We start from the raw sequence: 12,717 nt of genomic DNA on the forward strand, positions 1-12,717 counted from the left end.
AAGGTGACCCTCCCACTGTTACCAGACACTCCCCGGACTTATATTAAGCCTAGCGCAGAACCGCGCGAGGTGACATGCGACTCATTTCGTGGTGGAGGGTCACAAATGTATAAAAAGAAAGTTGACGCACCCAGTGCTGTTAGCAAACTTGCTCCTATTGAGGTTATTGTCTGGCACTGAATGCTTTGAGGACGTCTGCAAAGCAATCAGCCCGCAACTGTCAATACCGTCCTTTTGTGTCTGAATACAGCAGGGTGCCAGTACAGTGCGTGTCGTAAAGAGGACTCCTTGCCTATGCAAACTTGTCTAAGTGATTTATTCCAATGGTGGTTTACTCTGAGACGTATAGGTGTACAGTGGAGAGGGTATGTCTTTGCAGGAATCTATCACGAGAGAAAGTGCGAATAGTTTTACAAGTGTGCGTAGTATACTGGCCTGAGTCTGTTGGGTATTCCACCAGCTGCAGATTCACGTTTAATTATTGCTCGAACACGGACTGAGTTAGACGCGGGAACGTCTTGTGTTTTGTGTTTTATCCACGTTTACATTGTCAAATGCAGTAGGCAAGAGTATTGTGAACGGGGGTCAGCAATGTGTTTTGTTCAACAATTAGTACTCTCGTCCAAACTACGCCGAAAACTCGAAGTCAACAACCAGAAACTTGCAACACTTAGCACTAAGCGCTAGTTCATGTATGTATTCTTCCTGCAATACGTTTTGAATCGTAAGACCAATAGTTTGTGTAACGATGACAACTCACTTCCAGAAAGAAATTGACGTTAACCCAACAAAGAGGAAAAGAGCTGACTGATTGCATGAATGTTGAGTGATACGTAACATTGACATTGTTTTGAGTGGGAAAGCTGCTTCTCCAAACGGAAAGAAAAGGAGCTGACCGACCGCATTCATGGTGAGTCATCATGTGAAATGAGAAGACAATTGACTTTAAGGTGGTCCTTAATTCAGCCCGAAGTCGACTTCACGAAGACTTCGCAAAACCTTTTTTTCCGAAAACTCAGTGCTAAAGTTTCGTACGGCCAGTTAAAGACAGGCTTAACCCTAAACAAAAACAAAATGCTGACGGGCTTGAGCGTTGAGGACAAGTCCTGCTGCTGAACCAACCCACGATGAGTCTTCCACCAGAACTGGAGCAGTGCCTCAACAAGCATGTGCAGCACATCCAGAGACGCATGGCGCCAGACGGGGTCTTCCTCTACCTCTCCGGCGCCAAACTCCTCAACGACGACGACCACCGACAGTACAACCTCACCGCCGACATCTTCAACAAGAACCATGCTATCCTGAAAGTGGTCTCGAGGCACGGCAGGAGAGGCTTTGACGCCTTCTTGGAGGCGCTGGATACCACTCAGCAGACTGGCATCGCGGAGAGACTGCGTGCGACTCTGAATGAGAAGTACAGCAACGAGGTGGTCGTGGTGGCAGGAATCGACACGATCAAGAACGGTGATGGGGGGAAGGAGATTGTTTCTTCGTCTCATGATGGGTCTGCTGCTTTACGGGCGTCAACGTCCTTGGGTGGTTCCTTCATGACGATGCCGCCGAGGCCCCGTGCGTCTGTTTCGTCTCCTCTGAATCGGTGGGTGTATATTGTGTGTGGAGATTTCTCACAGCTTGTTTGTTGGTTGGTTTATTATAAGGTTGTGGGATTTTTGTCAAATGATTATATTTTTTGCTTCGTGGATTATTTGTGACCTTGCTTGTTAGTTCATTGGTTAGTTTGTTTGTTTCGTAACCTGTTTGTTTGTTAGGAAGCAGATGGTACTAGATTCGAGGCCGAAATTATCTGCGTTTTGATTGTAACAGACGTTTTGTGCCATAATCATGCAAAATTCGTCTACTGCAATTACTGGCGCATTTTCAAAGAAACAATTTGTTTTCTGCCTGATCAAGGCCCAAACATATTTTTATTTCATATTTACTCCATGTACAATAAGTACGTGTAGGTTGTTTATCTCAAAACAACGTCTTTCGAAGCAACTTTATTCCGATAGCTCAAATGTCCCAATGTTCTCACTCTAAGCTGTCTGCCGGGTGAGTGTGTGTGTGTGTGTGTGTGTGTGTGTGTGTGTGTGTATATATATAATTATACGTGTGTGTGTGTGTGTGTGTATATGTGTGTGTGTTTGTGCGTGTGTCTGTGTGTGTGCGTGTGTGCTCGTGCGTGCGTGCGTGCGTGCGTGCGTGTTTGTGTATGTGCGTGTATATCTGTATCTGTGTGTCTGTATTGGCGTATGTGTCTGTGTCTGTTATGTACGTCTGTGTGTCTGTATTCGCGTGTGTGGTAACTGTGTTCTCTTTTTCGTGCGACCCATTTACCTTTATATTTGGTACCAAGCAAAAACACACAGCCACAGAAACGATACGATAACAATCAAGAAGTGTTAATGCCCTTTAACGATGTATATCCTCAAAGTGAACCTGGTTTTTGATTCCCTCTCTTTCCAGATCTCGCAGTGTGTCTCGAATGACACCACTAACACCTCCTTTGTCCGAGGATGAGCTTGAAGAACATCTGAATCGTCTGAAAAGTCTTCTGCACAAAATCAGCAACTCTCACGGAGACCGCTTTTGTCAACAGGAAGCTACAGATTTACTGGGTACGTTTTGGACGGGCTATATAGCCAAGTGGGTAAGACGCTGGCCTCATAAGCCTGACGATTTTTCCCATCTCCCTGCTGTTGTACCTTATCCCCCTTTGGCCCGGTAGCTCGGGGGCCCGGTAGCTCAGTTGGTAGAGCACTGGACTTGTGATCGGAAGGTCGCAAGTTCGAATTCGGGCCGGGACGGACACGGGTCAACTTTATGTGCAGACCCAGAGGCGGAAGCTATGTCCCACCCCCGTGTCATCACAATGGCACGTAAAAGACCTTGGTCATTCTGCCATAAGTGCAGGTGGCTGAATACACCTAAACACGCAGACACCTGGGTAGCGCGACTCCGTTGCTGCTAGCTTTCCACTGGGAGGAAGCGACCCGAATTTCCCAGCGATGGGACAATAAAGTAATGAAAATGAAATGAAAATGAAAAAATTTGTGTGTACACACAGACACAAGACCAAGTGCACAGATTGTTCCTATCTCCCAGGTCAACGTATGTGAAGACCTGCTAATGCCTTATCCCCCTTTGTGTGTACACACAGACACAAGACCAAATGCACAGATTGTTCCTATCTCCCAGGTCAACTTATGTGAAGACCTGCTAATGCCCTATACTCCTTTGTGTGTACACGCAGACAAGACTAAGTGCGCACGGAAAAGATCCTGTAATCCATGTAGGGAGTTCGGTGGGTTAAGGAAACACGACAATACCAAGCATGCATCCCCCGAAAGCGGCGTAGGGGTACCTAAACGGCGGGGTCAAAACGGTCATTCACGTAAAGGCCGCGGGAGTTTCAGCCCATGAAAAAAGAAGAGGAAGACTTAGTCTAGATACGTTTCAAAAATATTCTCGTAGTTCTAACACCCAGTGAGGTTGATGTGTTACCTCTTGGGTGTTATTTCATATTTTAACTTTCTCGCTTGGCTATCAATAAAGCGAGGACAGACATATCTTTAGAATGGATGCGAAGAACGAGCACAGACACATCTTTAAAACAAAGAACTGAGCAATATTTTCGTTCCCTTTATTCAAAATGTGAGGGTATAAACAAGGGAAACAAACATGAACAATTAATTGCTTACCAGTTGCAACCTTTCTGGAGGATCGAAGCGTGCTTACTGTTTTACAATTCACACCTTATTTTCTCACTAAGCAATTATATTCCTAACTATTCTTTACCGTATCTGCAAGTTCTTTTACTCTGCTTTCTGATACTACTCTTACACTGTGCCGAATTGGCCTTGCGAATAGAATTTTCCAATAATTCGCAATGATCAAGACATTCGTAAACGTTCTTAACCATTCGCCACCATTCGTCTCTTGTTTTGAACATAGCAACATGTTCCTAATAATCGCAAGGAAGTCATATTCTTAATTTTTTCGCAGCGTACTCGTAAGTATTAGCAAGACATTCGGAATCATCGCAATGTATTCGTAACGCTCACAAGGCATTCACAACCATTTGTTATGCCTGTCTTACACTGTGCCGAATATCCTTGCGAACATTTGTAATCATCGCAATGTATTCGTAACGCTCGCAAGGCATTCGCAAACATTCGCTATGCCTTGTCTTACACTGTGCCGAATATCCTTGCGAATATGGATTCGTATGACTATGCCTCTTCGAACGGGGAGTTGCCCGATTACAGTACTACCCTCCCCCATCGCCGTGTTCGGATAACTGCGGTTATCCTGCGAGTAACGACAGGTGGTTGCTGAAGCGGTGGTCCGACTATTAGTGAGACCGCCTGCTGGAGTCCATGAAACCGGCTCCTGCACTCTGAAGTCGCTAACGACTCCACGGCCAACCACATATTTGGAGAGAGGGCGAGTGGTTCTGTACGCGGTGTACTATATGTATCTTACTACTTTTTATTTGTTTAATTATCTTTTTATTAACCTCAGTTGCATGCAGTCCGCTTTTACCCTTACTACTGTCCAGTACTAACTGCAGGCAAATGCTTACTCAGCTAAAGGGTTGCACGCCACGACCCACAAGAATGTTCTGCACCGAGCAGCTTACACAATACGCCTGTTATCTCAGGCCAAGAAATTCAAACAATAGCAATAGACTATAATAACATCAACAAATCATTACCAGTTATATGACCCTGCGGCCCGGCGTGAGAGCCGCTTGACCTCAGCTCTTAACAATCAACAATGAAAAATCAAAAGAAATGTCAAATGACTCATTAATATTAACGTCAACACACCAGGAAAAGGAACATTCCATTAAGTCACCCATGGTCAAACACAATCCCACCACCTTGACCTTCGTTGGAAAACTTGAATAATTTATTTTAAATTATTACCACTGAGAATTGTTTTTGTGTATTTGTGTATGTGTGTGTATGTCTATGAGTGAATGTATGTGTGTGTGTGTGTGTATGTGTGTGTGTGTGTGTGTGTGTGTGTGTGTATGTGTGTGTGTGTGTATATGTGTGTGTGTGTGTGCGCGAGTGTGTGTGTATATATATATATATATGTGTGTGTGTGTGTGTGTGTATGTGTGTGTGTGTGTGTGTGTGTGTGTATGTGTGTGTGTGTGTGTGTGTGTGTGTGTGTGTGTGTGTGTGTGTGTTGGGTGAGTATAATTGTGACCCTCCACCACGAAATGAGTCGCATGTCACCTCGCGCGGTTCTGCGCTAGGCTTAATATAAAGTCCGCGGAGTGTCTGGTAACAGTGTGAGGGTCACCTTAGTCACAGGCTTATAACTCAAACAGTTTTCGCTCTTTTCTGAAACGGTTTTCACCACTGGATACAGCATAAAAAACTCTTTAGGAAAATGAAAAATATGAAAATCATGCAAAGGTGACATGCGACTCATGCCGTGGTGGATGGTCACAATTATTGTCAATTCTATGTATACAAATCACAAACACATCTATAGAATACAATATCAATATTTTCTTTGCACAATACATATCTAGAACACTACAAAAGCCAATTAAGAACGGACCCACTACAACAAACAAGCGTTTAATATTTCTCCAACGGCACTAATTTTTTTTTTAATGAATATCAAAAAAATAATAATGAATAATCAAAAACAACAACGTGCTAGCGCACTATAATAATGTTAAACGGCTATTGAATGTTCATTTAGAACATGAACCCGGGGTTCAAACAACAAGCGATAATTACAGCGGAGACAAAATAATGGTGTTAGTCCCTTAAATGATTTACTCTAAATATATGATATTGTTTGTCGAAGTATCTCATCTTTGTAGGAGGACAACTTGCCTATAACACCTCAACCTTCTGTGTGCACTTTCCCAGGATACATTCTGTTTCTCACACGCGTAATGTTACGCATACTAATACAAAGCCTCAATGTTTAATGAGGGCGAAGGGTGAGGCTTGTCTCGCTAGGTATGAGTGTGTGTGTGAGTGTGTGTGTGTGTGTGTGTGTGTGTGTGTTTGTGTGTATGTGTGTGTGTACATGTGTGTGTGTGTGTGTGTGTGTGTGCATGTGTGTGTGTGTGTGTGTGTGTGCGTGTGTGTGCGTGTGTGTATGTGTGTGTGCGCACGTGAGTGCGTGCGTGCGTTTAAATGTGTGTGTGCGTTTAAATGTGTGTGTGTGTGTGTGTGTGTGTGTGTGTGTGTGTGTGTGTGTGTGTGTGTGTGTGTGCGTGCGTGCGTGCGTGTGTGTGTGAATTATTAATCATGCTTCAGCGTTCTTGTTTCTTTCCAAAGGCGAGATGGAGGACGCGGGAGACGCCATGGTGGACAGGATCAGACAACTCTCAGATGAGAACGTAGAGAAAGAACGAGAACTCCGTAGAGCCAAGTACATGGTGCGTGGAATGGAGACGGAAATTACAAGACTGAAAACCATTCGGACTCCTCCTCTTCCTATTGACCAGACTCCTGAAGCAAATCTTGCAACTACGAGTACGTCGTCTGCAGACCATGCCGCTGGAAAAGCCGGGAAACCGAATAAGTCAAAGCTCTGTGCCATCTTGTGAATGAACAAAGTAGCTGCGCACCCTCAGCTCACCTTGGTCATGACTTCCGGAAACGAACTTATATACAGTAATATAAATTGGTCTTTTGATTTTGACCGACTTACCATCGACTGCCGACAGAATTTTGATTTAAAACAACAACAACAACAACAAAACATAACAGACATGGTTTAACATTTAGACCAAAACTCAGACAAGATGTCTCTCAAAGGGAGGCAATCATCTTGCTGTACTTTAGCAATATTTTGTGGTTGTTTCCCTTGACAAATAATTGATTGTTTTGTTATGATAGCAAGGTACGTACCTGGCAGCTATTAGGGCAGTCAAGGGGTTAAATTATGCATTAGCAAATGCGCAACAGACATTGTGGCTGTTATTATTGCTTAATGTGTCGTTTCTTGTCCGCGAAAGCGAGCCCAGATCGAGGTTTACTTCAAGATATAGTATGGACGTTTCATCACGCACGAGTTATTTTGTTTATGTCTGCGCTCGAGAAGTGTGCTTGTTTTATCGTTAGTGTGTGTGTGTTCCTTAGGCTGCAGTGTCAACAATCTAACAGTTATGGACGCCATGAACTGAAGACAAAAGTAAAAGAGAATTCTACATGTTTTTTTGTTTTTTGTATACATTATTGAAGATCGAGCGAAAGCAAAAGTACGACAACAGCTTTCGCTCGCATTTCGATATTTTAAACAAATACGTGTAAACCTGACATAACGCAGCAAGCCATTTGATATTCTGTTTATACAAAAAAAAAATGGTGCAATCTATCTCAATCTTACTGACAGTTCCGACGCTTTGAATCTTGTTCCTTTGGAACTTATAACAATATCAATCGGCTTGGCTTTCTTTCTTTCTTTCTTTATTTGGTGTTTAACGTCGTTTTCAACCATTCAAGGTTATATCGCGACGGATCGGCTTGGCTATTAACTACTCATCCGCACTGACACACAGGCTAAAATCAGTTTGCCTTTGTTAACATTGTGACAGTTTATATTGAAACTTGAATCTGTTCGAACGTTCGTTTCGAGCGTAACGTCGTCAGTTCCGAAGAATAGAGAAAAGCGTAACTTCAGCAGGACAGACGACGCACTGCAGATTATCCCAGCCCGCTACACGTTGCGTGAAAGGAAAACAGGCCAAGTACTTGTCATAATCCCTATCGCAGCATCAATAATATGCAGTGCGTCGTCTGTGCCGCTAAATACTGCGCAGTTATATTCTGTCCTTGACGAGTTTCCACTATCTAACTGTCCGACCGACAGTTACAGAAACCCTGTCCTTGCAGGTATTCAATGTCCGTTTTAAAGTTACATCGACCTGTACCTTCCTCCGATCTCACTATTTTCCCCTTCCAATCACTTGCTACACGCAAGTTCTCTGCGCGTAGCTGAGGCCCACCGAGGTCTGTCTCCATGCCGACGGTATGTCGAGGGCTGTCACAGACGCCAGGTAGCAGCGAAATTGCTTGAAGTTGTAGTCGATGGTGACGCAGTTAGGAAGGGTGAAGCACCAATCTTGGCATTCTCGCCACGTCACTGTGTCCGAAGCAATGTTGTTGCTCATCAAGAAGCGGTCAGGGTAAATCACGAAGCTTGGCTGTAAGTCTGAACAGCCTGCACAAGACACGTTTTTTTCGGATATAACTTTGTCAGCTAGGATTTACAAGCGTTGTGGAAAAGATGCCTCAAAACTTGAGTCGAACGAGAAGGCGTGGTCGACCAGCCAAAAACAAGCAACTCCAATCGCAGCGAATTACTGACTTTACAAGCGTTGTGGAAGAGTTGTGCTCCAAAGATTGAGTCAAACAAGAAAAATAAGCAATCGCAGCGAATTGCTGACTCCGATGTGTATGTTAATACAATGATAGGCAGTGTCCACACGATATCAAGACCCCATTTTTTAAATGTAAAAAAAAAAAATGCTTATTGGAGTTTACAATTTGTTGCGGCAATGATCCCTTACCCCCAGTTATTGCCGATTACGTGTTTTGCCTGAGGTCACGTGAGCAGGGCTCCCCGAACTGCGCGTCCCTGCGTCCTATACGCACTAGAAGCCGAAAATACGTACAATACATGTATTAGGGGGGTCCTGGGACGCACTAAAACTAAAAAGAGCGGGTCAAGGGACACACTAATTTAACGTTGTCATGCGTACCCTTGGTACTGTTTTCAGACTTTGATTGTCAGTTAAGACCAGTGCAAACACCAAATCCAGTTTAACGCAATAACAATGTACATCGGAAAAGAGGCTAAAGCAAATGCGCACACACACACACACACACACACACACACACACACACACACACACACACACACACACGTACGCACACATACACACACACACACACACAAACACACACTCAGTGGCACACACACACACACACACACACACACACACACACACACACACACACACACAGCACACAGACACTCAGAGGCACACACACACACACACACACAGCACACAGACACTCAGAGGCACACACACCCACACAAACACACACACACACACACACAGACAGGCACACCCTCACACCCACACACATACACGCACTCAGTGGCACACACACACACACACACACACACACAATCAGAGGCACACACACGCACATACACACACACACACACACACACAAACACACACACACAAACACACACACACAAACACATAAACACACACACACACACACACACACACTCAGAGGCACATTGACACGCTTTGAAGTTGAGGCCACTGCACTTTTGGACCCTCTAAAACTCCGCTGAGAGGTGTCTATTGACCCTCTAAAACTCCGCTGAGAGGTGTCTATTGACCCTCTAAAAATGCAAAGTGGGGGTCCCGGGACCCTCCCAATAAACATGCCAGAACTGGGCCACTGCTGGCTTTTTGCTGGCAAGTTTGGTAAAGCTGGCCATAAAAAAACCAACACTGGGCCAATTATGGTTTGCCAACAAAGGCCCAGTTATGGCTTGCCATCACTGGCCCATCTCTGGCATTCCAGTAATATTGTCGGCCAGTAAAATGCCTTAATTGGCCCACTGTTGGCACGCCATTGGTGGCCCAGTGCTTGTTTGCCAGCATTGGGCCATAGGTGGCGATTTGCTGGCAATTATAGGTGGGTTTTTGCTGGCACGCCAGCAGTGGGCCAATGCTGGATAATTGCTGGCAAGAAGATCTGCGACAGCACAGCGGTATGACTTTCTCACTTGGAGTGACGTAATGTACAAACAAATGTCGAAATATCTTGACGTCACTCGTGATGATGACGCATTGTCAACTAAATCCGGCCCGCGGTGGTTCTGCAGATGTCCGGTTATTTGTTTTGCATTCAACTTCAAGGAATTTCCAAAGCACCTTCTTCGATTTCAGTACGCGTCCGATCTCCTCCGGCTAGAAGCAAGCGTGGTGAGTTTCACAAACAGTTGTGTGAGCAGGTCGTCGCAACGGCGTTAGATCTAGTATCTTCTTGTTCTTTTCCTCCGTTGTCGGTCTTTTTTTCAACTTTCTTCCGCTGGACGTTTGAGTCAGTTCGCAAAATATAATAGACTTTAACTTTAAGAAGTCGTCCTCTCTGTAAGAAAGAATCTGCGCGCGCACGCGCGTGTGTGTGTGTGTGCGTGTGTGTGTGTGTGTGTGTGTGTGTGTGTGTGTGTGTGTGTGTGTGTGTGTGCCCGCGCGCGCGGTTGTGTGTGTGTGTGTGTGTGTGTGCGCCCGCGCGCGCGGTTGTGTGTGTGTGTGTGTGTGTGTGTGTGTGTGTGTGTGTGTGTGTGTGTGCCTTTTTCCTTTCTTTGTGTGATTGAGTTTGTTTTGTCTCTGTCAAAAGAAAAGCACCATAGGCATTACCATAAGCTTACTTGTAACCAAACAAATTGCATCTTGTGAATGTTGACATTGAGTATGTGTCTATTCACTCCAGGACAAAGATTTGTGCAAGTGTCTGACTGCCCAACTGGATAAGATGCAGCTCGCCTGGGTCTCAGTTCCTGAGAGAAACGCAAGAGAGCTGTCCGAGACAACGTAAGCTTCGCAGGTTAGATCAAAATACATAATAATTATTCCTGTTGACCCCTTACTTCTGCTTGGCATTTTAGTCAGTTCAGAAAATATGATAGATTACAAGAAGTCGTCCTCTCTGTGAGAATGCCTCTGTGTGTGTATGTGTGTGTGTGTGTGTGTGTGTGTGTGTGTGTGTGTGTGTGCGCGTGTGTGTGTGCGCGTGTGTGTGTGTGAGCGCGCGCGCGTGCGTGCGTGCGTGTGCTGTTTGCTTGCATGCCTGCGTGTATGCTTGCGTTTGTTTGGTTGTTTGGTTGTGTGTGTGTGTGTGTGTGTGTGTGTGTGTGTGTGTGTGTGTGTGTGTGTGTGTGTGTGTGTGTGTGTGTGTGTGTGTGTGTGTGTGTGTGTGTGTGTGTGTGTGTGTGTGTGTGTGATATGGAATAATGAATTAAAACCAACAAAACTCGTTTGCTTTCATGTTTCAAGAGGTGAACGGCAGGAGGACTTGAGAGTTTCAATGGCTTACCGTAGGCTACGACGTCAGGACAAAGAAAAGAAGCGTTATCTCAACGTTGCGGATGCGAACAGAGAAATGACAGAATCAAGACAATCCTACGGAGGTTTACTGGGAAGTGAACAAGAAACATTCCTGCCTTTGGTCATCATGTCTCGAGTGTGAAATTTAGAACGCTGTACAAATAAAATAAAACAGTGAGCAACTGAAAACAAAGCGTACGTTTCTGTAATGTTTCGGTAATGAGTCGTTGCTGTTTGGAAGCTTTACATTTGTTTTGTTTTTAATATATATTACTGTATTGTTGTTGTGCCCGCTATAACTGCGTTGATGACGATATTTTGTCAAAACCACTGCCTTTACTTGCCAGATAAGTTACACGACAAATTAATGTGATTAGCATTTCAATTGCATTTTACTGATGAATTTGATAATTACGCATATGCATATTGCTAATGTACAGCTTGACAGCATTGCCCTTTGCTTTATTTGCGCACGTCTTGCCGCCAGCATGGGTTGAAAAGTCCATTGATGTGCTGTGTTTTGTTATTGTTATTACATTCACAGTAAAAAATGACAAAACAAAGCATATTTATAGACTTCTAACAACCATCTATGGGCTAACAAGACTGTGCAGATCGAGTACATGAATAGAGCCGTCATTCTATCCGAATCAGTGGTATTGGTATATTTCCTGCAACTTATTGGCATTTTGCTGGCAATGGTAAAGACAGAAATATGGCATTTTGCCGGGCCACAACTGGCCCGGTAATTTCAGCAGGTAAAGGGCCATTAACGGAAAATATATGGAAAAAAGTTTTTTTTATATGGAACTAAAAACCTGCAAAATGCTGGCAAAATGCTGGCAAAATGCTGGCGAAATGCTGGCAAAATGCTGGGTTTTTGATGGCAAGCCATCAATAAACCATCAAATAAATGATGGGTTTTTGCTGGCAAAATTCTGGCAAAATGATGGCAAAATGATGGCAAGCCATCAAAAAGCCATCAAATAAATGATGGGTTTTTGCTGGCAAAATTCTGGCAAAATTCTGGCAAAATGATGGCAAGCCATCAAAAAGCCATCAAATAAATGATGGGTTTTTGCTGGAAAATTGCTGGCAAATTGCTGGCAAAATGATGGCAAGCCATCAAAAAGCCAGCAAATAAATGATGGGTTTTTGCTGGCAAAGTGCTGGCTTGCCAGTGATGGCCCATCAATTTGCCAATGTGCATACGGGTAATATGCCAGCATTGGGCCATAAGTGGGCCTTTGATGGCAGTAGTTCTGGCAACTGGCATTGCCATCAAAACGCCAGCAATGGCCCACTTCTGGCATGTTTATTGGGCTCTAGGAGATATGTCCGTGAAGAGCCCTGGGTGAGATTCGTAGGTCATGTGACTTTGAGGAACAGGCGAGCTCAGTGATCGCAGCATTGCCAGTAAATCGTGTTTCCGATGGGCAGAGTTTCGAAAGAAAAAGGCATCATATTGAGCGGAATATGCACACCATACATATCGGAGTAAGTTATTCGCTTTAAATGCTGGTTTTAACTGGTCAATCACGACTTGTTTGACGCTCTGTCTGGTCGCACATTTTCTGCTTGGAAATCTTGACAGA

At 44.3% G+C, this 12,717-nt stretch overlaps 1 protein-coding gene across 1 annotated transcript; it reads left to right on the forward strand.

Moving 5' to 3' along the window:
- The first annotated feature begins 290 nt into the window (after positions 1–290).
- Positions 291–7,418, forward strand: LOC138971457 (uncharacterized). Its single transcript, XM_070344186.1, has 3 exons — positions 291–1,597; positions 2,467–2,618; positions 6,318–7,418. Exons 1-3 carry the CDS (start codon positions 1,128–1,130, stop codon positions 6,587–6,589), a joined length of 894 nt encoding a protein of 297 aa, XP_070200287.1. The 5' UTR covers positions 291–1,127; the 3' UTR covers positions 6,590–7,418.
- The last annotated feature ends 5,299 nt before the right edge of the window (positions 7,419–12,717 follow it).

Source organism: Littorina saxatilis, linkage group LG7 (genome assembly GCF_037325665.1).
Source record: "Littorina saxatilis isolate snail1 linkage group LG7, US_GU_Lsax_2.0, whole genome shotgun sequence".
NCBI classification, from domain to species: Eukaryota; Metazoa; Mollusca; class Gastropoda; order Littorinimorpha; family Littorinidae; genus Littorina; species Littorina saxatilis.

Coding starts and splice junctions, on each gene's coding strand:
- LOC138971457 (XM_070344186.1), top strand. CDS start 1,128: ATGAGTCTTCCACCAGAACTGGAGCAGTGCCTCAACAAGCATGTGCAG. Junction 1,598..2,466: donor GTTTCGTCTCCTCTGAATCG/GTGGGTGTATAT, acceptor CTCTCTTTCCAG/ATCTCGCAGTGTGTCTCGAA. Junction 2,619..6,317: donor GGAAGCTACAGATTTACTGG/GTACGTTTTGGA, acceptor TTCTTTCCAAAG/GCGAGATGGAGGACGCGGGA.